The following is a 21,611-nucleotide window of genomic DNA, read 5'->3' as shown; positions in this document are numbered from 1 at the left end:
CCCTAAATATTCTCTCGGTACAATTTATTTGTACTAATGTCATACATTGCAATGTTAATTTTAACTGTTTAAACAAACTAAAGGCTAGATATGGTTTGTTACATCATCTCATTGAGTCACTAACCTTTAACAACATAATCAGCCAATAACTTGAAAAGAGTCTCAAATGTGCTTTGACTCTTCAACTTTTATTAGGAACCATCCTAACATAGACTTTAACCGCCTTTAGAATAACTATTTATAAATACACCCGGAAATGCATTTACAAAATGCTCTGGATAACTGCACCACATCAAAGACAGCTATACTTCAAGCAAATGGTTTAATATAAACTCTCACTTTTTTTTTATCATAAATGAATTGTTATATATTTTAATGTATCTAAATAGTTATTTTTCATTCCTATTAATTCAGATTAGGTCCTCAATACAAAGGACCAAGGCAGTATTGACATCACAAGACAAGAACAGAACTAAAACTATATTATTCTTGAGACAGACGCAAGCAAAGCACTGAAGTGCCACCATTGATAATTCGGACAGGAAAGTGGCCGCTGAAGGCTCCGCATGTATCCGACGGTTCCTTCCTCCAGTCATAACAAAGAGACGTCGTCGACGTCACTTGTTGACGTCGTGTTGATTTTGAGCGGAGAAATAATTTATTTATAAATTGACGCAAGGGCGCTAAATCTAAAATAAACCGTGAATAAAATGTGAAAATACATTAAATATTTTTGGTGAAGCAGCTGCACGCATGAAAGGTTCGATACTATTTGAACTTAACACAATAAACTCGTTACGTTAGCGTCAGGTAGCGTTGAATTGAAAATCCAGGGGAAATGACTTGCTAACACTGCCGGTCGGGCTAGCTACATTTTAGCTAGCAAGCTAACATTAGCACGAGGGTAGTCCTTACTCCTGGCGTTAACCTGGACATAGTTTGTCGTGTTTCTTTGGTATTTCAGTGCTCAGTTTATTATTGCGATGTGTGGGGTGATATGCTCACCCTTTAAGTTCAATAGGGTAGTGAGGGAACGAGTAAGCTAATATTAGCTGCTAGGTTAGGTAGCGCCACAAAGCTAACTTCGTAAGATCCAAGCTGTGACATGTAGGAACTTACTTAGCCTCTTAGCCGGCTATGTTAGCATTCCTGGAAACAGTTTGGCTAACCTTAGACCATAGCAGTGTCGCTATTTTCGCCTCGTATACCTGACTTTGTGGTTAACATTACATCGTAGGACTATGGCGCCCCGCTTGCAGCTGGAGAAAGCGGCTTGGCGTTGGGTGGAAACGGTGAAACCAGAAGAAATAAGGCAGGAGCATGTCGAGCTAGCATATCGCGTCAATCTTCCGGCCTGCAAGAGAGGAACCTGCAGGTAACGTTACGACATTTAAAAATATGTTTGAACAACTAATCTGTGGTGTGCTTGTAGTAAATAATACCAGTAACGGATGTTTAATTCGATTTTAAAGCTGATGACTTAATGTCCACAGAAGGATGCTAATGTACATCACAAGTCTGATTTGTTTGCTTTCTTGTGGCCAAACCTTCCTAGCATGCAGGGTAGCTAATATACTTTATCTGAAAGGTCATGAAGATCCACTGCACTCTTCAATTCGGCATACCGCAACATTATTAATGTACATGATGGCAGACAGGAGGCATCACAGTTAACACCTATTCATACAGTTGAGATGTTACTAAACTAAACTGCTCTGTTGCTAACTAACTGTAAAAGGGTGTGCAACTTTGCATGCAGGACATAACCATCTGTATGATTTTTTTAGAAGTAGTTTGACATGACCTTTTAAGAAATAGATGCAGTTTTATTCTTCTAAAGCGGTCATTGGAACATGAAGGTTAATAATTATGACTTGATTTTGCAGGAGGAACTGCAAAGGGAATCCCAACTGTCTTGTGGGTATTGGTGAACAGGCTTGGCTTGGGGATATTGATGAAAATGCTTTCCACAATATTGATGACCCAAATTCAGAGCGTCGTGACAAGGTATTTCTTTAATCTGCCACACATATTGCATATTATTTCTTCGCCTGCCTTTTTTTCTTAGATCACACATCTGTTGTTGGTGGACTGCTGAAGTTCTGGGAAGTAATCAAAAGTGCCAGAGATGGAAGAATATCTGAAGAGACAGTTTATCCTCTCTCTGTCTCTGCCTCTCTCTGTCTCTGCCTCCCTCTGTCTCTGCCCCCTTTCAGAACACATTTGTTGGCTTGACCAACCTGGGTGCAACATGTTACGTCAACACATTCCTGCAAGTGTGGTTCCACAACCTGGAGCTGCGTAGGAGCCTCTATCAGTGCCACAATTCCCGAGCAGAAGAACACAATACTGAGTCTGGTATAACTGGAAACTAAATACTGGGGATCCGCATGTTTTAGCTAGTATTTTTTTGCATACACTTTAAGAAGTGCATGTATTGCCATCTTTCACTGTTATCCTTGGGTTTCACTGTCGCGATCGGTAAAATTCAAGCTTTCTGACCCTGTGCTCAGCACTTATGAGTGCAAATTGTCTACACAAATTCAATAGTGTTGTTGACATCACTTATCTCTTAAAACCAAATGCAGAATTGATCAAATCATTTAACCAGAATGATGATTTATCTTATGCATAAGATAACGGGTAAGGATAATGCAATATTGAAAGTTTTGGGCCTAAACACAGCTAGAATTGAATAACACCACTCTAATAATGTAATATTAATTCAATTGTTTGACTATATTAGTATGCTCTGTACGAAGGAAACCCATTGTAACCCATTCATATAAAATTTGCTTCCAGACAGGCAAACTAACAGAGCAATACCGCTGTCTTGTTGGAAGTATTAAAAAAAGGTGAACTAAACATCAAGATCTCCATGACGTTGGTTTACTTATTTTGTTTGCACATGGGAATTGGCAATCCAGAGTTTTTCCTCAAATATTGTTATTAAAAACTGATTTGACAGCCCACTTACATAATGGCTCATGTTTGAGTATAATTGTGGCTAGCGTGACACTGCAAACTCATATGTTTGACTTTTAAATCATGAAATCATTCCATTCTCTCAGACAGACATCTCCTTCTCTTTCAGAGTACGAGCCTCAGTCCATCTGTGAGCACCTGCAGTATCTGTTTGCACTCCTGCAGAACAGCAACAGAAAATACATTGACCCTTCAGGGCTGGTCAAAGCACTGGGCCTGGACACAGGACAGCAGCAGGTAAATCACTACAACAAACAAAGGCAAATTCTAGTAACTTTCATCGACAATCATCGTTGAAAGATGATTGTTGGATATTCCCTGTTTTTCCCTCATCATAAAAATTGTGTTCCGAATTTTCTCTCTTACGTCTCTGACTGTAGAACTGTGTATTATATCGCATTAATGCATAAATGGTCAAACATACCACTCATCAGAAGTTACCAGAGCCCAAAGGGATGTCTTGAAATTGGATCAACTGTCAAAAATCAGATTTTCAGGTGATCAACTACAGTAGATTATGATGACTATTAGTTTCAGGATCACACAGCAGAATCCACACACAGAATGGGAGTGACAGCATGTTTATTAGTTGATAGGCTTTTGAGACTTTGTTACACTGCATTGAATTCAAACTGTAAATTACAATACATTTTTTTTGGGGGGGGGGGGGGGTTCTCTTATCCACTACGAGGGTCCAAGGATAGGGGCTGTTGTATACTGAACCGAATGTAAAGCCCCCTGAGGCAAATATGTAGTTTGTGATATTGGGCTATATAAATTAAATGAATGAAAACCTTTTTTCTTAGGATGCTCAGGAGTTTTCAAAGCTCTTCTTGTCTCTATTGGAGGACACGCTGTCCAAGCAGAAGAACCCCAACTTGCAAAATGTCATCCAGCGGCAGTTCTGTGGACAGTTCTCCTACGTTACTGTGTAAGACTCTCAGTACTAAACCTGACACAAGTTTTAGCTTAAGTGAAAAAAGTGTTATGATAAAGTTGGGACATCAGAACTCCTCACAATGTCCCTACTTGTTTTTCGTTAACTGTGTTCTATTGCAATCATAGGTCAAAGTGAGATGACTTTTTATCACTTTTGTGAATGAATCGCAAAGTGTGTGTGCTATTTTTGATGAGAAGACTCTATAATTAGCTTTGCTGTAAGGAAGAATTGAGGGAAGCATAAGGTGGCCAGTAGGTCTCATGTTTAGTACATAGGCGATAAACACATTATGGCTTGTCAAGTGAGGGAAACATCTCTCATGAAACATCTTTTGAAGGAAGTTCTGCCATCCCTCTTCCTATTCTTGTCAAGTTTATTTCAGTAATGTCCCATGTACTGTATGAAGATGTCTTGTGCCTTAACAGATAAATAGAAGGTGTCAACATCTGTCGCAGATGCACCACATGTGCTGGCTTTACGTGTAAAAATATCTTCCCTAGTCTGTCCCTTTGGCAGACTCACAACAAGTGAGTGAAGTGTCCGACCTTGGCTCATAACTGAGACTGTGGGTTGGCCTTTCTGTTCCATAAAATAAGTTAATGATAATTTGGATAAAGGACATTTATTTTTGGATGCGTTACACGTTCCTTTAAGACTGTCATATATTTGACTTTGTCATGTCAGATATAATAATGTGGAATCAGGAAATGTGTAGGCCTTGGCTGAGGTAGGGAGAAGTTTTCTTGTTACTCAGAGAGATATGCTAGTCTTCTTTCTTAAGGATTTGTTAAGTCTGGTTGTGCAAATTTTTTTTCCGATGTGGTCCAAGTCAGAGGTGAATTAGGTCTTTGCAGGGTCATCAATCGTACAAGCGCACCTCAGACAGGTCACTAGGAATATAAGCTTTTTGTTGCGGTTTGTTAAGGGCCACAATGCAGACGTAGGCAGACGGTACATAAAGACATTTCTAGGATTAGCGTATTAGAGGGGCAAAAGTTCCTCGAAATAAAAAAACATGCAAGTACACGTGTCTCAGTGTATGGTCCAGACCCCGTCAACATATGACCAGTACTGAGGTGTTCCTTTTTCAGGTTTTGAGAGTACACAGCTGATCGTTCATGAGCACAAATGCTTTCCAAACGGGGAGGAGGGAGGTCAGGTTAGTCTTGGTTAGTTCAGGGTGACAGACCACCACTCAAACACAAATGCTTTTCTTCTGTAATGCCCAAGTGGCAGACCGGCATCCCTGAAGGAGGGATGCCTGAAGGAGACTGTACATATTGGACTGGACTTGTATTTTTGTCTTCAGCAGCGCTTCCATCCCGTCTTTAAATTCCGTATACTGGCCAACAGGGTTTGTGAGAGGTGATGAGCGTCACGGTGCTTTATGGTTTCAGTTCAGTCCAACTCATTATACGTATACATGACAACGTTGAAGCAGCGGTCCACTGTAAGATGGTAACAATAACAGCCATTTATTTAACATTCTTGAGGGCAATATTGTTGTTATGTTAATGGCGTAAGCTAGTGTGATCGAAGATTAACAAAGGTTATGTTATTATTCATTTGGATAGGGACCAGACTCATGCAGGCATACAGCTATTTTTAGAATTGGAGTGATTCTAAGTATTAAGCCAGATACAAAATGGAAGTTCAGGACTCAGACCACATTGAATTTTAACCATTCATATTGAAATTACACTTGAAAATGAATCATTAGTGCAACAATGACTCCATGGGCAAAATCATTTTAGCCCTTACAAAACAATCTGTTTTCTATGCTGTGGTAAAATCGGTTATTTTGTTTTGGCTGTCTTCCAGCTGTAACGAGTGTGGACGATCATCTGCACTGCCATCCCGATTCTACGAGCTGGAGCTGAACATCCAGGGCAACAAGAATCTCACTGAGTGTGTCACAGAATTCCTGAAGGTAGCTTTCATTCCCTACAGTCAGATCTCCACGCCATCTCGTCTGTATGGGACAGCTATTTGTATTAATTAGCGGGTAGACCAGCTGCATCCAAACCGACACACCTAGTTTCTTCCTGAGCTGCTTCAACAAATAACAAATTTGTGCTACTCCACATAACAAACTGACCTTTGTAGAAGCAACAATAATTTGTCTGTGTCGCTGAAACCCAGCGATGGTGAGGAACAGTAAATCAATTTATACATCCTCAGCTCTGATAGATGTGTGTGTATTTGTTGTTTCACACTGGTTGACTTTTGTTGTGCCTTTTTAGGAAGAGAAGTTGGATGAGGATAACCGCTACTTCTGTGAAAGCTGTCAGACTAAACAGAGCGCCACCCGCAGGATCAGACTGCACAGCATTCCTCCAACCCTCAACCTGCAGCTCATGCGCTTCGTCTTTGATAGGTCCGTCATTGTAGTACAGAATAAGAAGTACTTTATTAATCCCTCAGTGGGGAACATTCAATTTTGAATATATGTCAGAGCCATATCATACTCTCTAGTGGTATGAGAAGGGTTTATTGAATCATCTTGTCTTCCCCAGACAAACAGGCCACAAGAAGAAGCTCAACACCTTCATCAGTTTTCCAGAGCAGCTGGACATGGGGCCTTTCTTGGAAGGAAAACAAGGTATTAGCAGTATGAATCTCTGTGACACACACACACACATATTCTGCACATTCCCTTAACCATCAATACATGCTGTCATGTATACAGAAGAAAGAAAATGCACACAATACCCTTTTAATTTAAAGAAATAAGACCACGTCCTTTGTATTCAGAAAGCAAGAATGACATTTTTGATAGCCCTCAGTGTCAAAGTAGGGCACCTCCATGTGGGTGATGGATTGCTATCACAACAAGTTCCCTGCCTGCTAAATATGTGTTAGTATTTACTTGGCAATACATCGCTTGCTCGAAATCTACCGCTTTATATCCCCAAGAAACAGCAGACATTCTTTGTTGATGACTCGTAAAAAAATAATTGGGTTGATATTTGTGCGTCTTTGGACGGACTGTTCTTCCAGACCAGAGGTGTGTTTATGAACTGAGTGCGGTGCTGATCCATCGGGGCATCAGTGCCTATTCAGGCCACTACATCGCCCATGTGAAGGACGCTCGTACAGGCGACTGGTACAAGTTCAATGATGAGGAGATTGAGAAGATGGAAGGCAAGAAGCTGCAGCTTGGCACTGAGGAAGACATTGGTGAGAGGTTCTAAATGGACACTGGATAAGTTCTACCTTCATGTTATCCTTAGCTACCTCATGTAGTGTAATGTTCTAGCAGTCTTGTTGTTATTCAGTATTATTTTTACGGGGAACAATTTTATTTTACTTTTAAAAAAACATATTGTAAACCAGGTGAAATGTTTAACTGAAGTCCAAGATTTATTGAAAATGAATTATGAGTCTTACCATTTACCTACCTGAGGTTCATGTCTGTATATGTATTGACTTTCTCTCTTTTCTTGGTTTTTATGGTCTCTAGCTGAGACAGTGAAGTCCCAGACAAGAAAGCCAAAGTGCAGTAAAGGCTACCACTGCTCCCGAAATGCCTACATGTTGGTGTATAAGGTCCAGGAAGAGGAGAATACAGATCCCTCCTGGACCAATGTCGAGGTGCCAGGTGAGAAATCAATTTAAAACTAATTTAACTAAGGTTTTTGTTTCATGTGTCCTTTAATCCTTGATGCAAACAAAGATGGCAGCTAGAAAAGGAAGCAGCGGCCATTTCTGGTTTGTGTCAAGGCATTCAGGCACGAAAATGTTATGATAGTAAAAATACAGTCTGGTCCAAATTGCCTTGTCTGATGGTTTCTTTTACCTCTGTCCTGGCTCCCAGCCTTCCTTCAGAGGTTGGTGGACCAAGACAACCACAAATTTGAGGAGTGGTGCAATGAGATGGCTGACATGAGAAAACAGAGCGTGGATAAGGGCAAAGCCAAGCATGAGGAGGTGAAGGAGCTCTACGAGCTTTTACCCGCAAGAGACGGTCGGTAAAAACATTCCCTAATCACCCACAGTCCACTTAACAAATGCACTAAAGCGAGTGTACATGTTTGTTGTGACTTCAGTTCAGACAGTATAAGTAATGGACAGTTAAAGTTATGGGGGGGGGATATTGCTTAACCTCTACAACAGTGCCCCCCATCTGTAGTAATTATACAAGTACAACACAATACCCTACTGAACCAGGACCATTTGACAAATACTGTGTCTTGGTGTTAAGTGTTAGTTATATCAACAGTTTCCAGTTTTCAGAGTTACTCAAAAAAGTCTTTTACATACTTTGAGATAACAATGAATGTGATTCAACAGCCATACTGTTTTTGAGTTGCGAGTCAGCTGAGCAACCTGGATCTCAGCATATTTGGGAAAAAAATGTTTGTTTTATTTCACATGAATACTGTTTCCTTTTTCCAAAGTTGTTTTTTTCTCAGCCAAAATGGGACTATTGCACTTAAAATAATTTCCATCTTAAAATAAACTGAAAGCTTAATCTTAATCCACATGAAGACATACTTTGAAAATATGCAGCATAAACGGTGGTGGACCAGTGTTGTATCAAAGACTCACCGTGAGCAGGCGACTCAACTAGAGATTCGGCACGTGTTGCCTATTTTGTCTCAGCAGAAATAAACAGTGAACATGATCTGCTGAGGGCGTGTGCGTGTGCGTGTGTGTGTGTGCGGGCGTGTGCGTGCATGCTAAAACCAAAACGTGTGTGTCTTTATCACAGTAAAGACGGTAGTGCTAAATGCATGTTGTGGTCGAACGTTACACCGGTATATCGCCATCCCTGTCACAGAGCGAGCCTGGATTTAATGAACCAAAATCCCAGGTCCTATGTATCGTAATGTTTGATGTGTCTCTCTGCTTTCCTCCTCAGGCGAACCTTATGAGTTTATCCCCCTGGACTGGTTGAAGAAGTGGCTAGAGGACTCCACTGCCACAAAAGAGATCGACAACGCCCTCTTCCTTTGTTCTCATGGCAAACTGCACCCAGACAAGGTGGCAGATTCCAAGAGGGTTTCCCTTCAAGCTGCTCAGCTCCTCTACGAGCGCTACAGCGGAGGGCCAAGGATGGACGGTTAGTCAAACAGAGGGTTTGCTCTCGTCTCCAATCATGAGTTGTTTTTTTTAATCTAGCCTACAATCAATTAAAAAAGAAATATGATTCAACAGTGAACTCGAGTTAGAATACGAGTATATTTACACGGTCAACGATGGTCTGTGTAGGCTGTTCACTATAGCTCAATAAAAAATGGTAATACTGAGAGGACTATTTAAAGAAGCCACAGCTAACTGAAGTGGTTAGTTGAAAAGCAAGTTTATTGAGCCTGATTAAACTATGAAACACTGAAATCATAAAAACCACAAGTTCAATCACAGAAGCATTTTGGTCATTTTAGGAAATACTCTAGTTTGCAGTCAGATTGAAACTTTCTGCTCAAACATTAGAAATGTGTTACATCCTTACATTTGAATATATCCCATCTATGTGTGTTTATTCAGGCGCCTCTCTATGTAGAGAGTGCGTTGGCCAGCGATGCAGAGTTCTGCGGCTTAAGAACCAGCTCAATGAAGACTACAAGGAAGTGACCAACCTGGTCAAACGGACGCTCAGGTAAACACGCTTGGTATGAGTTGGATTATTTGGTTTGTGGTGTTCCGAATCAAAAATCACATTTTAAAAGCTGTCCTTTTATATAAACTAGTGCAGTCTGGTAATATTCTAAATGTGCATATTCAAATGTGAAAAAAAGCAGCACTACTGCGACTGTATACCTTGAGTGCACTGAGTACACCACATGTCGGGGTTTATACAATAGCCCCTTTCACACAGATTGCACAATACTGCCTCGGTGTTTCCCCATTTTGCTGCCAGTTTAGGTTAGCTGCTAACTTCTGCTAGTGTTTAAAAAAAATGTTTATCTCCCTGTGGTTGGGGCACACAAATATCACATCACCAAAGCGTCCCTTTCCACACAGACGTTGGCTGTGTCACTCTGGAACGATTATTCAAAGTTGTTTTGGGCTTGTTTTGTTGAAGCTGACAATAAATATATGATCCAGCAGGAAGGAAATTGGTGTCCAAAGTCAATGAGGGGTATTTCGGAACCAGTGTGATTCCTGCATAAGCGAGAACTGAAGTCCTCAAGGGACCACACATATCTACTATTGAATTTAATCATGGGTGTTTATCACTGTGTGTCTTTCTCTCTCAGTGGTGAGGGCTACTGGGTGGGCAAAGCATCTCTGCGTAGCTGGAGGCAGTTGGCTTTAGAACAGCTGGAGGAGGACGAACACGAAACCAAACACAGCAATGGCCAGACCAATGGACTGGTACTACACAGCAGCAAAGGTAGGAGGAATGGCTGTGGTTTTATTCATAGTTTCTTTTTGTATTCTGTCATGCTGGAATGACATCTAGAACCATAGTCGTCATTTATCAGTATGATGTTTATCTGTGCATACATTTTGTGGAAACCTAGTGGTGATTTATAGGAGACTGCATACGCAATGCTAATTGTAAAGCTAACAAGACTTAAAAGTCTCCAGTCATTCTCGCTGTTGAATGAAGATGCGCTCCGCACAGCTGAAATTGATGGGAATGTCATTAGTTTAGTAGGTATTTGGTCATAAACCAAAAATATAATCTTCACTTCAAGTTGATAGATGAGAAGTTAAATGAACCCCAAACTGATTACAGTGCATTCGTAAGGGAACATGAATGTGTCTTACGAATTCCATGGCAATGCATTTTGTGTTGTTGAGACCTTTCACACAATAACTCATGGTGGCTCATCCTCTGGGAACCAAGAATCTTGAATACTACATTTCCTGACAATCCATCTAGTAGTACACTTTTAACTAATGGTGGTGCTACAGAAAATTACTTGGTATCATCAAAGTCAGATTCTTGCTCTGGGCATTCTGGATATCTGTACACACATTCATGACAATCCATCCAGTAGTTGTTGGACCTACTGACCAACATTGCTATCACTTGAGCTAGCATATCTTAAAATGTGTTTGAAATTATAATAAGACACTGGCGGATTGGTTTGGTGTGGTTGTATTTTAGTGTGAAATTCAACTAACTTCTCATCTGCAATGTTAAATATGTATCACATTTGTATGTCATGACAGGTCCAAAATTAATGTTAATCTTTGTGGGAGATGTCTGACGTTTGGTTGCTGCTTCTAACCAGGCTAATGAGCCATTATGTCAGCACCCAGCTTCACTCCGGCACCAACCCCAGGTGTTTAGCAACAAAAGGAGGCTGCAGAATATGTGAATATTACAACTGTAACAAGGGACAGTGGACATTAGCTCATAAACGCTATTTTAACTTAATAGTCAGAACAACAATAACCCATGTAATTACAATTCGGCATATTTAAATCAACAATTAACAACAGCTATAGTTTTTAAAACCTCAACTAATGCTTTGTCACTGGTTAAAGCTTAAATCTCAGAGTTGCACCGTTAGCATAAGCAACAGTTGCGTCCAGTTAACGTACCAAATGTTATAATTCCCTGAAGCAATGTATGTATGTTGTATAGCTATACCAACATAGCTGTACTTTAAGTAAAGAGGCCCACTCCCACAAACATCTTACAGAAGTGGCGACCACTTGTTGTGTCGTGAATGCAGTGGAAACGGGGAGGGAGAGTGGGACCTCTAGTGGCTGAATGTTATTAATGCCATCATTAACATCCAAGGGTTGTTTGATTGTAGAGTTTGGCTCAGAGTTCTCAGAGGGCAACGGGGACGAGATGAAGACGTTCAACGAAGACATTGTCTGCTGTCACGGTACTGTCCCATCTAGAATGATGTTACAAAAAGCAGTTTTCATTACATTGTTACATACCACCCATAATTTATTCTTAATACTTTAGCTCGTTAAATGTGTACGTGTCTTCCTGCTGTAGGGTCTCTGAGTATTTTGGAGACCGAACGAAAGCTGGTATCTTCTGAAGTTTGGTGCAAGTTGAGGGAATATTTCTTCAAAGCCCCAGAATTCACCCAAAACCAAGAGTCCTGTCAACAGTGCCTGGTATGTAGACGATGACAATCCATCCAGTGTGGCACCACACTTGTTCCTCACTTAAATCTTTCACTTTTTATTTATACCTCTGTCTGCATTGCTTTTTCCAAAAGTATATCTCTCAGCCTGCATTAAAGTTTCTAGTGTAAAAGTGGTATTGCTTACAATAGCCGTCCGGCCGTAAAAACTAGATGGACATCTGAAGACTCTTATCAGTCTTTAATTACATACCCCACTATCATTGTGTTTATAATCTTTGACTCATCTTTGATACAGAGTGTCAGTGAGCTACTTTGCCCTGTTGGCTGCGCAGCCGTGAATAGCTGCAATAATCCTGTTGATGCTTTGATTTACTGTGATAGACAGCAGATGGCAGAATATTTTTATTGGAGAAGGCTTTGCTAGATGTGTGTTACTGAAAAGGAGAAAATCACTGAGACTTTTTCAACTGTCTTCACTATCAACAATCTCCTCCAGCATCAGATAACTGATTACAGTTATTATGCTCTCCATGTATCACCCGATGTGTAGTTATATTTTTGAGGAGGTGCACTTAAGCTACAAGAGCTATGTGCATATGCTCTGTTGATGCACTGTAACCGCTTAAACGTGGAACTGTAATCAACCAAAGTGGATGAAAGCTATAGCCAGACAGCAGGCACAGAGAGGAATGAGTCAATTCATCCAAAATTGGTTGATGTGTTTCAATAAACAATAATAAAACATGTTTCCTTCCTGTGTGTGCAGACATTAGAGCAGGAAGAAAAGGACAATGAGGCTGTGAGTAAAATGATGGCCATGGACCAGAAGAACCAACTGCTCAACCTCTTCAACGAGAAGAACCGGCCAACACTCAACAAGTGGCCTCAGGTAGATAGTCTTCCAGAGTATATATATGTTTATATAAATATTTACATATATATATATATATATATATATATATATATATATATATATATATATATATATATATAAATATATATATATATACTTATAAATACATATATTTATATTGATTGATATATATATATATATATATATATATATATATATATACACATATATTTATTTACACCCAAAAGAAATATGAGTCTTCTCTGTTTGTTTCTCCAGGGCACAGACGTACTTTACATAGTCCCTCTGTTTTTTGTGGATGAGTGGAGAAAATTCATCAGGTATGTTTGTTTAAAGAAACAAGTGAAATGAACAAAGTAATATCACCGTTTGTTGTCACAATGTCAAGGGAATGACTTAGGCTCTCAGGAAACATAAAAGGAGTAAGTAAATTGACGAGTTTAGCATGAATATCCGACGTATGATGGGACTTAAATTTGAAGTGGGGCTGGTTGAGGTTCTTATCCACAGTCAGTGTTTTACCTCCAGTAGATGACAGTCAGCATGTCCCAGTTTGAAGAAACAGACAGAAGTAGCAACGCAGGTATTTTAAACCCTGAAAAGTATCAACATCAGTTGAAGTGTACGCAATATTTTAAACATAGAACTAAACTATAGGTGGCTTTTAATAGAACACAGTAAGTTTCACTTTCAGTTCCAATCCCTGACGGAAAGGGGACGTAAGATAAAATGGAGAAAATATCCTCAATATAGCGTACACTTTAGTGGATATCAATTGTTTTAGGTGGGCCCTTCTTTGGGATGTCTAAAATACATTTAGATACTGCCTCCAACTACAGCAGTACATTGCCTTGCTCCCATATTCCAAACTCCATCTACTGTAGTAATACAGTGACTGTGGCGAAGAACCTCATACAACCTCACTTCAAAACACCCAGACTATCCCTTTAAACCAATGTCATTCATTTAGTTTGCATTAAAGGGGACCTTTTTTTTAGTTATCCAGTCCCTTATGATGTTGAAAATATGTTTTGTTTTCAGGGCTTTCTGTTAGAATCTTCCTAGGTTTAGGGAGTTTGGAATTTTAAAAAAACAACCTTTTTCTGTATTGTTCTGTATGTTGAACTTCCAAATGATGATTTTTCTCCCATCTTTGTGTGCATTTCTAAGGAGGCCCACTAAATCCTCTCCTGTGTCTAATGTGGGCAACACATTGCTGCTGTGTCCCCACGGAGGCTTCATGTTCACCTATGACTCGCTCATCAATGGAGATGGACAACAGTGAGTTCTGTGTATTTATATTCAATAGTTAATTTAAACTAAATTGTATTTGCATGACAATTATACTTCTAACAGTATATCAATAGTGGAACAGCATAAGTACATAAGTACATTATAAGTATGAGTTATAATGGCCAGCTTTGCTGGCCATTATAACTCGTACTTATAATGTGGAAGCTGAGCAGAAGTTGGAAGAGCGGCTTGTCACTTAAACCGTGAAAACCTGAACTGGTGTGCTACTGATTGGACGCTGCTGTGGTCTTATGTTGTGCTGTTTGTCCTGCACAGTGTAGCTCTGCTCTGGCCCAGCGAATGGGAAGTGATTAGCAGGCTCTTCATTGTGGACCAGCCAATCTCCATCCACTGCTTCAAAGAGACCACACTGAGTGGTCCCACCACACAATACACTACTCAGCCTGGTAAGAGGCCCAAGTTAGGGAACATGGTTCACCTCAATAGTTTTACAGTGATCAAAATGTTCGTAAGTCGTAATACTTGTGCAGTTTGATATTTAAGGTGGAGTGTTGTTTTGACCTTGGCTTCACTGCATCCTTGATTTCTTTGATATGGATGTGGTGTGTGTGTTTGTGTCTCTCAGATATTTGTTGGGAGTGCAGAGAAAGCTTCCTTTTCCAGCAGCAGAGGGACCTCAGAGAGTACACCCAAGCCACCATCTACATCCGGAAGGTCATCGAAGACCAGAGGGTATGAAAAAAAACGGTATTTTAATACACAATGTCGGAAATGAGATCCACAGAATTCAACCTGTTGTCCTCTACACAGATGATAAAGGAGGCGGTTCCGGAGCTGAACGCCAGCAGTTCTGAGGCGGAGGAGGAGAAGGAAGAAATTCCAAAGGTGGATGGAGAGAAAGACCCAGACTTCAGCCAGGTAAGTCCATTTACCCACTGTAGCTATAGTAACCGTAGTTATTAGGAATAATAATAATAATAATACATTTATTTATATAGCACCTTTTAAAAACAGAGTTTACAAAGTGCTTTACATAGAAGCAAGATAAAAACATAACATCAATACAAGTAAACATTTCAGAAAATACATGAGGCAAAGGAGACAATGCCATATAGGCAATGAACACAATAGAGGAATAGAAAATTACAAATACAAAATAAAGCAGAACAGACCAACTAAAATAGGGGAAACAAGGGGAAACTGCATAAAAGGACGACATCACTTAAAAGCAGTTATATAAAAATGGGTTTTAAGAAGTGATTTAAAAGAAGCTACTGATTCTGCGAGCCTTATCCCCTCAGGTAGGTCGTTCCAAAGTCGAGGGGCTCTAATGGCAAAAGCACGGTCACCCTTTGATTTAAGCCTTGACTTTGGAACGGCCAGAAGGGCCCCACCGGAGGATCTAAGGCTGCAAGCTGGCTCATATGGGGCTAACATTTCAATGATGTAGCTTGGGGCCAGACCCAGGCGCGCTTTAAACGTGATCAGCAAAATCTTAAAATCAATTCTAAAACTAACAGGAAGCCAGTGGAGAGAGGCCAGGACTGGAGTAATGTGATGCCGTCTGTTAAAACCAGTCAGAAGCCGAGCTGCTGCATTCTGGACTAGTTGGAGGCGGGAAATGGATTTTTGATTTATGCCGGAAAGGAGGGAGTTGCAGTAGTCGAGTCGGGATCTGAGCGTGACAATATGGGTTTGATTTTTGAGATTATTCTTAATTCAAAGAAGCAGGACTGGACAATTTTTTTGTTCTGTGATTAAAAATTTAATTGAGAGTCAAACATTACACCCACATTTCTGGCAACTTGATGAGACTGGTGTTATTGTTTGGGGAACTGAATAATATGACTTCTGATTTGGAGTTATTGAGCTGAAGAAAATGTTGAGCCATCCAGCAGTTAACGTCAGAGAGACAATCTAAGACAGCAGCCAGGCTCTCTGGGTCACCAGGTCTCAGCGGAAGGTATATTTGTGTGTCGTCTGCATAGCAATGAAAAGATATGTTGTGTCGTTGGAGGATTTGGCCGAGTGGAAGCATGTAGATAGAAAATAAAAGTGGACCAAAAATTGAACCTTGTGGTACACCACAGGTAATGTGAGTCGTGGAAGACGAGTGATTACCTATGGTGACCGAGTACGATCTTTCTAAAAGGTAAGAATAAAACCAGCCAAGTGCAGTGTTCTTGATGCCAACCCAGGTTTTGAGGCGATTGATTAAAATGGCGTGATCTCCAGTATCAAAAGCTGCACTAAGGTCTAAAAGAATTAAAACTGCACTCTGCCCCCTGTCTGCTGCTAAAAGGAGGTCATTAGTTACCTTGAGGAGGGCAGTTTCTGTGCTATGAAGTGCTCTAAAACCTGACTGAAATTTCTCAAATATATTATTATGATTCATAAAAGCTAGGAGTTGTGTTGAAACCACTTTTTCTAAAACCTTTGATAAAAATGGAAGTTTTGAAATTGGCCTAAAATTGGAAACAACAGAAGGATCAAGCTTAGGTTTCTTTAAAAGAGGTTGTACGATTGCATGTTTAAAAGTGGGTGGGAAAGTACCACTTGCTAAGGAGCTATTTATAATACGTTAAAATACTGAGTGCCAATGACCTCTTTGAGAAATTTAGTAGGAATAAAATCAAGGCTGCATGTGGCTGATTTCATGTGTGATATAAGTTGGGATAAAAAGGGCAATACAGTTTGAAAATGACTAAAATAGTTTTGAATGTCCCTACTGGCATGTACAATGTGGGTTGGGGGGTAATTTGTTGTCTTATTTAATTTACCTTATTATTAAAATAATGTAAAAACTTCTCACACATCTCTTGTGAGGCATCAATAAAATGACAGGGGGAGGGGTTTATGACCTTGTCTATGACCTTGAATAAGACTCTGAGGTTTGAATGATTGTTTAGAATTAAATTGGAGAAGAAAGAGGTTTTTGATTCTTTAAATGCCTTTTGATAGTTATTCATTGCCTCCTTTCAAAATATGATCAAATATGTGGAGGGCAGTTTTTTTCCATTTTCTTTCCTTTCTCCTACAGTCTCTCTTAAGTTCTTTGGTGGATTCATTTAGCCCGGGCTGTGGTGTTCTGTTTAAGTTGTTGACCTTGTAGGGGGCAACAGAGTCCAGGACAGTCTGACAGGTATGATTAAAAAGAGAGACCAGCTCCTCAGTATCAGAATGTGGATTAAAAGCAGTTAAAGAAGCAGCAGTAAAACACTCTGAAAATTTGCTAGCAGACATTGAGTTAAAAACCCGGCAACGGACAGGTGTACTGTGAGTTGTGGGAAGAAATGCCTCGGAAAAAAGGCTCTAAACAGGAACTGGTTCTAAATTAGTCTAACTCTGAGTATCGATGCGGTCTGGAGTTAATGGTACTTTAGAAGTTCTGGAATGAGACGACCCGTCTCAAACCTTCTCTTTGTGCTTTACTCTGACACACGCATGCGCACGCACACACACAAACACACTCACACACCAATACACACACATGTTCTACATTTGACTCCAGTAGATGCTGAGAACTCTAGTTTTCTCAAAAACTCAATAAATTCTGACAGAGCACCGTGGCCTCAGATTTGCAGGTGCTTACTCTCATCACCGCCGCTTTACACTCAGCGGCAAATGCCCCAGTGAATGCTGGAGGTTACGGTCCGAGGAGGCCAACAGGACCGCATCATCTGCAAACAGCAGAGAAGCAATCCCAAGACCCCGAATCCGACGTTCTCCACCCGCCGGCTGCGCCTAGATATAGCGAAAGCCAACACCTACCAGGAACGTGTCTGACCGCAAGATTTCTCTGTCATTGCCCATGTGAGCGCTGAAATCTCCCAAGAGAACAGGAGTTGAAAGATTATCACTTCTTGTATTTCTGCTCAAGAAAAACTATTTGTTTACATAATAGGGATTCTTTTCTTCATTGTCTTTTTTTTTCTCACAGACTATTAAAAACAACCAATGGGAGTATTGAGAAGGAACTGTATTGATAAGCAGTATCTCTAAAAGTACTAATATCTAGTATTGTTAACAATACCCATCCCTAGCCAAATAGTCCCTATGTAAAGAAAGCCAAACCTACACACTCGGCACTGTTCAGGCCGTCCTCAACCGTCAGTCTAAAGTATCACGTGACTGCGTGTGTTGCCTCCTTTTTCCTTTTATTTAATATTCAATTCAGTTTATTTTGTATAGCCCAATATCACAAATTACAAATTTACCTCAGAGGGCTTTACAATCTGTACACATACGACATCCCTGTCCCAGGACCTCACATCAGGAAAAACTCCCCAATAACCTTTCACAGGGAAAAAAGGGAAGAAACCTTCAGGAGAGCAACAGAGGAGGATCCCTCACCCCAGATGGACAGAAGCAATAGATGTCATGTGTACAGAATGAACAGCATTGCAGAGTTACATAAACACATTTAATGAATGTATGAATGGACCTCCACAATCCATGAAACAGGAGGGGGGGCGGGGCACATCAGGAGGGTCCATGGCAGGAGGCCGGCTCACCAGGCATCAAACGCAGCCAGGTCCAATGGACCCTATGAGACGTGAAGTCACAAAGACTCCGGGGAGGAAGCAGAGTTAGTAAGGTGCAATGGAGAGATGTAAATTCATCCATAAGGAGAGAGAGAAGAGGAGATAGGTGCTCATTGTATCGTAAAACATCCCCCAGCAGCCTATAAGCCTATAGCAGCATATCAAGGGGCTCGACCAGGGCAAACCTGATTCAGCCCTAACTATAAGCACTATTAAAGAGGAAAGTCTCTTAAGTCTACTCTTAAATTAGGTGACTGTGTCTGCCTCCAGGACTGAAAGTGGAAGCTGGTTCCATAAAAGAGGAGCTTGATAACTGAAAGCTCTTGCTACCATCCTACTTGTTAAGACTCTAGGAAGCATGAGTAGCCCCGCATTTAGTGGGGCAATAAGGTACTACAAGCTTCTTAAGATATGATGGTGCATCACCAATCAAGGCTTTGCAGGTGAGGAGAAGCATTTTAAATGTGATTCTTGATTTTACAGGGAAACAGTGCAGAGCAGCTAATACAGGAGTAATGTGATCTCTTTTCTTAGTTTGTGTGAGTACACAAGCTGCAGCATTCTGGATCAACTGGAGGGATTTAAGAGACTTATTAGAGCAGCCTGATAATAAGGAGTTGCAGTAATCTAGTCTGGAAGTAACTAACGCGTGAACCAGCTTTTCTGCATCTTTTTGAGATAAGGTGTCTCATTTTTTAAATGTTACGTAAATTCAATTAATTTAATAATATCCTTTGTTTACATCATTGTTCTGCTCTTTGACTGCAGCTCTTATATTTTGCTCTTTTCCTTTGGTTATACTTCCGTTCTTGATGTATGCCTGAGTATTAATATTACTAGTGGGATGAGGAGTATCACCAGCCCATGAACAGTAAAAGCAGTAGAAGTAATAAAAGGAGCAGTACATACAGCTTAGCTTCATGTTTGATCAATCTTGGTGTTATCTAAAACTTTGTTCTTGACTTTTTAGATGTTTGCAAAGATGAGGAAGCGAGCATTGTTAGCCCCAGTAGCTAATATCAATCTCTATCACACTACTTTCATTCAGTCAGAAGATGGTGCGAAGCGGCTAAAGTTGAGCGACGACAGCGAAGCGTCAGCAGCTGCAGCTCCTGTCACCAACATGATCAAACTCGGTGGAATCAGGAGAAGCACCCGGCACAGGAAACTCCGAGGGGAGAAAGCCCTCATAGTTTCAGCTAATCAGACACTGAAAGAGCTGAAAATCCAGGTGAGCGCTCCGGATGACTGGATACAAGCCCGAAGCCTTTAAAACTAGATGTGATTGGAAGCCATGTGATTACAGGGAGTGAGTATTCTGTATTCACAAAGCTGACTACTGTGCTTGTGACCCTGTAGATTATGCACGCCTTCTCTGTGGCGCCGTTTGACCAGAACCTCTCCATTGATGGAAAGAGTCTGACGGACGACTCGGCCACACTGGGTAGTCTGGGCGTCATTCCCGAAAGCATCGTCTGTCTAAAGGTACTTTGACAGAGAAATCTTCACTACTGCAGCTTTCATCTTGACTCTTAATCTTTCCATGGGGATTACAGACATTTCCCCTTAAATTGAAACGTTATTTCCTTACAGGCCGATGAGCCAATAGCAGACTACGCTGCAATGGACGATGTGTATCAGGGTAAGTGCGCTTATTTTCCCCTCCTTTTTATATTATGTTTACTTTGAGAAATGCTACATTATGATGAATTGGTTTCTCATCTTCCTTCACAGTGAGAATGCCTGAAGAGGGATTTAAAGGTGAACACGCTTTTTCTAAAAATTGAACCTTTTTGTTTATTGTCTCCACCCAGCAGGAAGTTAACATCTCTGTTATCCACTGTATTGCGTTAAAACTGAGACCTGGATGTCTGGGACCAAGCAATCGGTTTAACATAGTTATGGATCACACTTTATAATCGTGTATCCTTGTTTAGGATTTTACCTTATTTTTTAGGGCAAACAGTTTCTGAGTACTGACCACACTCTAGAGTTTTGATAACACAAGCACAGGAAGTAGATTATTCATATTGTGGTATTTTGCGTTTTTTATATTTTGGTGCAAAGGGAGTTTTGGTTGTGATTTGACCTCATCATTCTGTTCCTCTCTGCAGGCACTGGGCTCCTGGGGCACTGAGGAAAGCTTGAATTGGACAGATGAAATTTTAAAACACAAAGGCTTGAATTTGTCAAGTGTGCATATATAAATAAGTGCTTTAATTTGTTTGTTTTTTTACGTTTTGAGTAGGCTTTCTTTAATAAAACTGTGACTATGTTCCAAAGCCGCTGTTTTTCTCTACATAAGGGTAGCTGGCCTTTGATATTTAAAATTCCTAATCATTCTGAAGGACTGTGTGGAAGTGGATCTGATGCATTCTGAAGCTTGGCTTCAGTCTACTGTTACTCAAGGAAGTGGGCTTTGTTTTTGACTCTTTTAAATTGTGGCAGAAGACAAATTGATGATGTTTTTTCTTTTCTTTATTTGGAAGCTGTGTTCTCACTGCAGAGTTTTTGGGTTTGTCAAAAGAATGCACGAGTAACTGTCAACTATTACAAATATACCTGCTATTAAATGTTAGAACATTTATTACCTCTACAGCAAATCTATATCCATATACTCCATGTGGCGTTTAGAGATGCATAGCTACACGGTATGTATAGAGGCTGATTCCTGCAGACGTTTCAGCAGTGCAAACTTCGAGAGATGGAAGTGAGAAACAGAATGCAAGCAGTGATATGTCCTGTTCTTTTCACTGTTATTTCTTATGGACAATAAAGTTATTTTCAAAGCACCCTGTCCTCACATACGCCTCATTATTAAGTGTTGACAAGAGTAAAACATTGGGATTATTTCAGTGCTGTGAGGGCCAATACCTTATGCAACATCCACACATATTCAAAATGATTAATAATGAAGTTCACAATCTGTTCTCTCCTCGTGTTCCTCTTCAGGTCGTAAAATTTACTCCAACATGTGGTGAGTTTGGGACTGCAGGGGAAGG

The 21,611-nt window shown here is 40.4% G+C and overlaps 1 protein-coding gene across 2 annotated transcripts; it reads left to right on the top strand.

Moving 5' to 3' along the window:
- Window positions 1-496: 496 nt before the first annotated feature.
- On the top strand, window positions 497-21,402 carry usp48 (ubiquitin specific peptidase 48). 2 transcript variants are annotated; one of them, XM_034532756.1, is made up of 28 exons: window positions 497-760; window positions 1,238-1,375; window positions 1,887-2,007; window positions 2,217-2,358; window positions 3,095-3,222; window positions 3,792-3,916; window positions 5,747-5,855; window positions 6,169-6,302; window positions 6,442-6,527; window positions 6,926-7,105; window positions 7,389-7,526; window positions 7,743-7,892; window positions 8,790-8,990; window positions 9,416-9,527; window positions 10,129-10,265; window positions 11,647-11,721; window positions 11,841-11,965; window positions 12,704-12,826; window positions 13,070-13,131; window positions 13,982-14,092; window positions 14,381-14,511; window positions 14,691-14,797; window positions 14,876-14,983; window positions 19,658-19,840; window positions 19,969-20,094; window positions 20,203-20,251; window positions 20,344-20,370; window positions 20,724-21,402. In XM_034532756.1, the coding sequence occupies exons 2-28, from the start codon at window positions 1,242-1,244 to the stop codon at window positions 20,744-20,746; spliced, it is 3,147 nt and encodes a 1,048-aa protein (XP_034388647.1). In that variant the 5' UTR covers window positions 497-760; window positions 1,238-1,241; the 3' UTR covers window positions 20,747-21,402. The 2 variants fall into 2 exon arrangements, 1 of the variants encoding a protein (XP_034388647.1); XR_004609491.1 differs by lacking the exons at window positions 14,876-14,983; window positions 19,658-19,840; window positions 19,969-20,094; ... (1 more) ...; window positions 20,344-20,370; window positions 20,724-21,402 and having other exon boundaries at window positions 598-760; window positions 14,386-14,511.
- Window positions 21,403-21,611: the final 209 nt, after the last annotated feature.

This window comes from Cyclopterus lumpus, chromosome 5 (assembly GCF_009769545.1).
Source record: "Cyclopterus lumpus isolate fCycLum1 chromosome 5, fCycLum1.pri, whole genome shotgun sequence".
NCBI lineage: Eukaryota > Metazoa > Chordata > Actinopteri > Perciformes > Cyclopteridae > Cyclopterus > Cyclopterus lumpus.
Note: the sequence above shows the minus strand (reverse complement) of the source record. Positions and strands in the feature narration are given on the sequence as shown.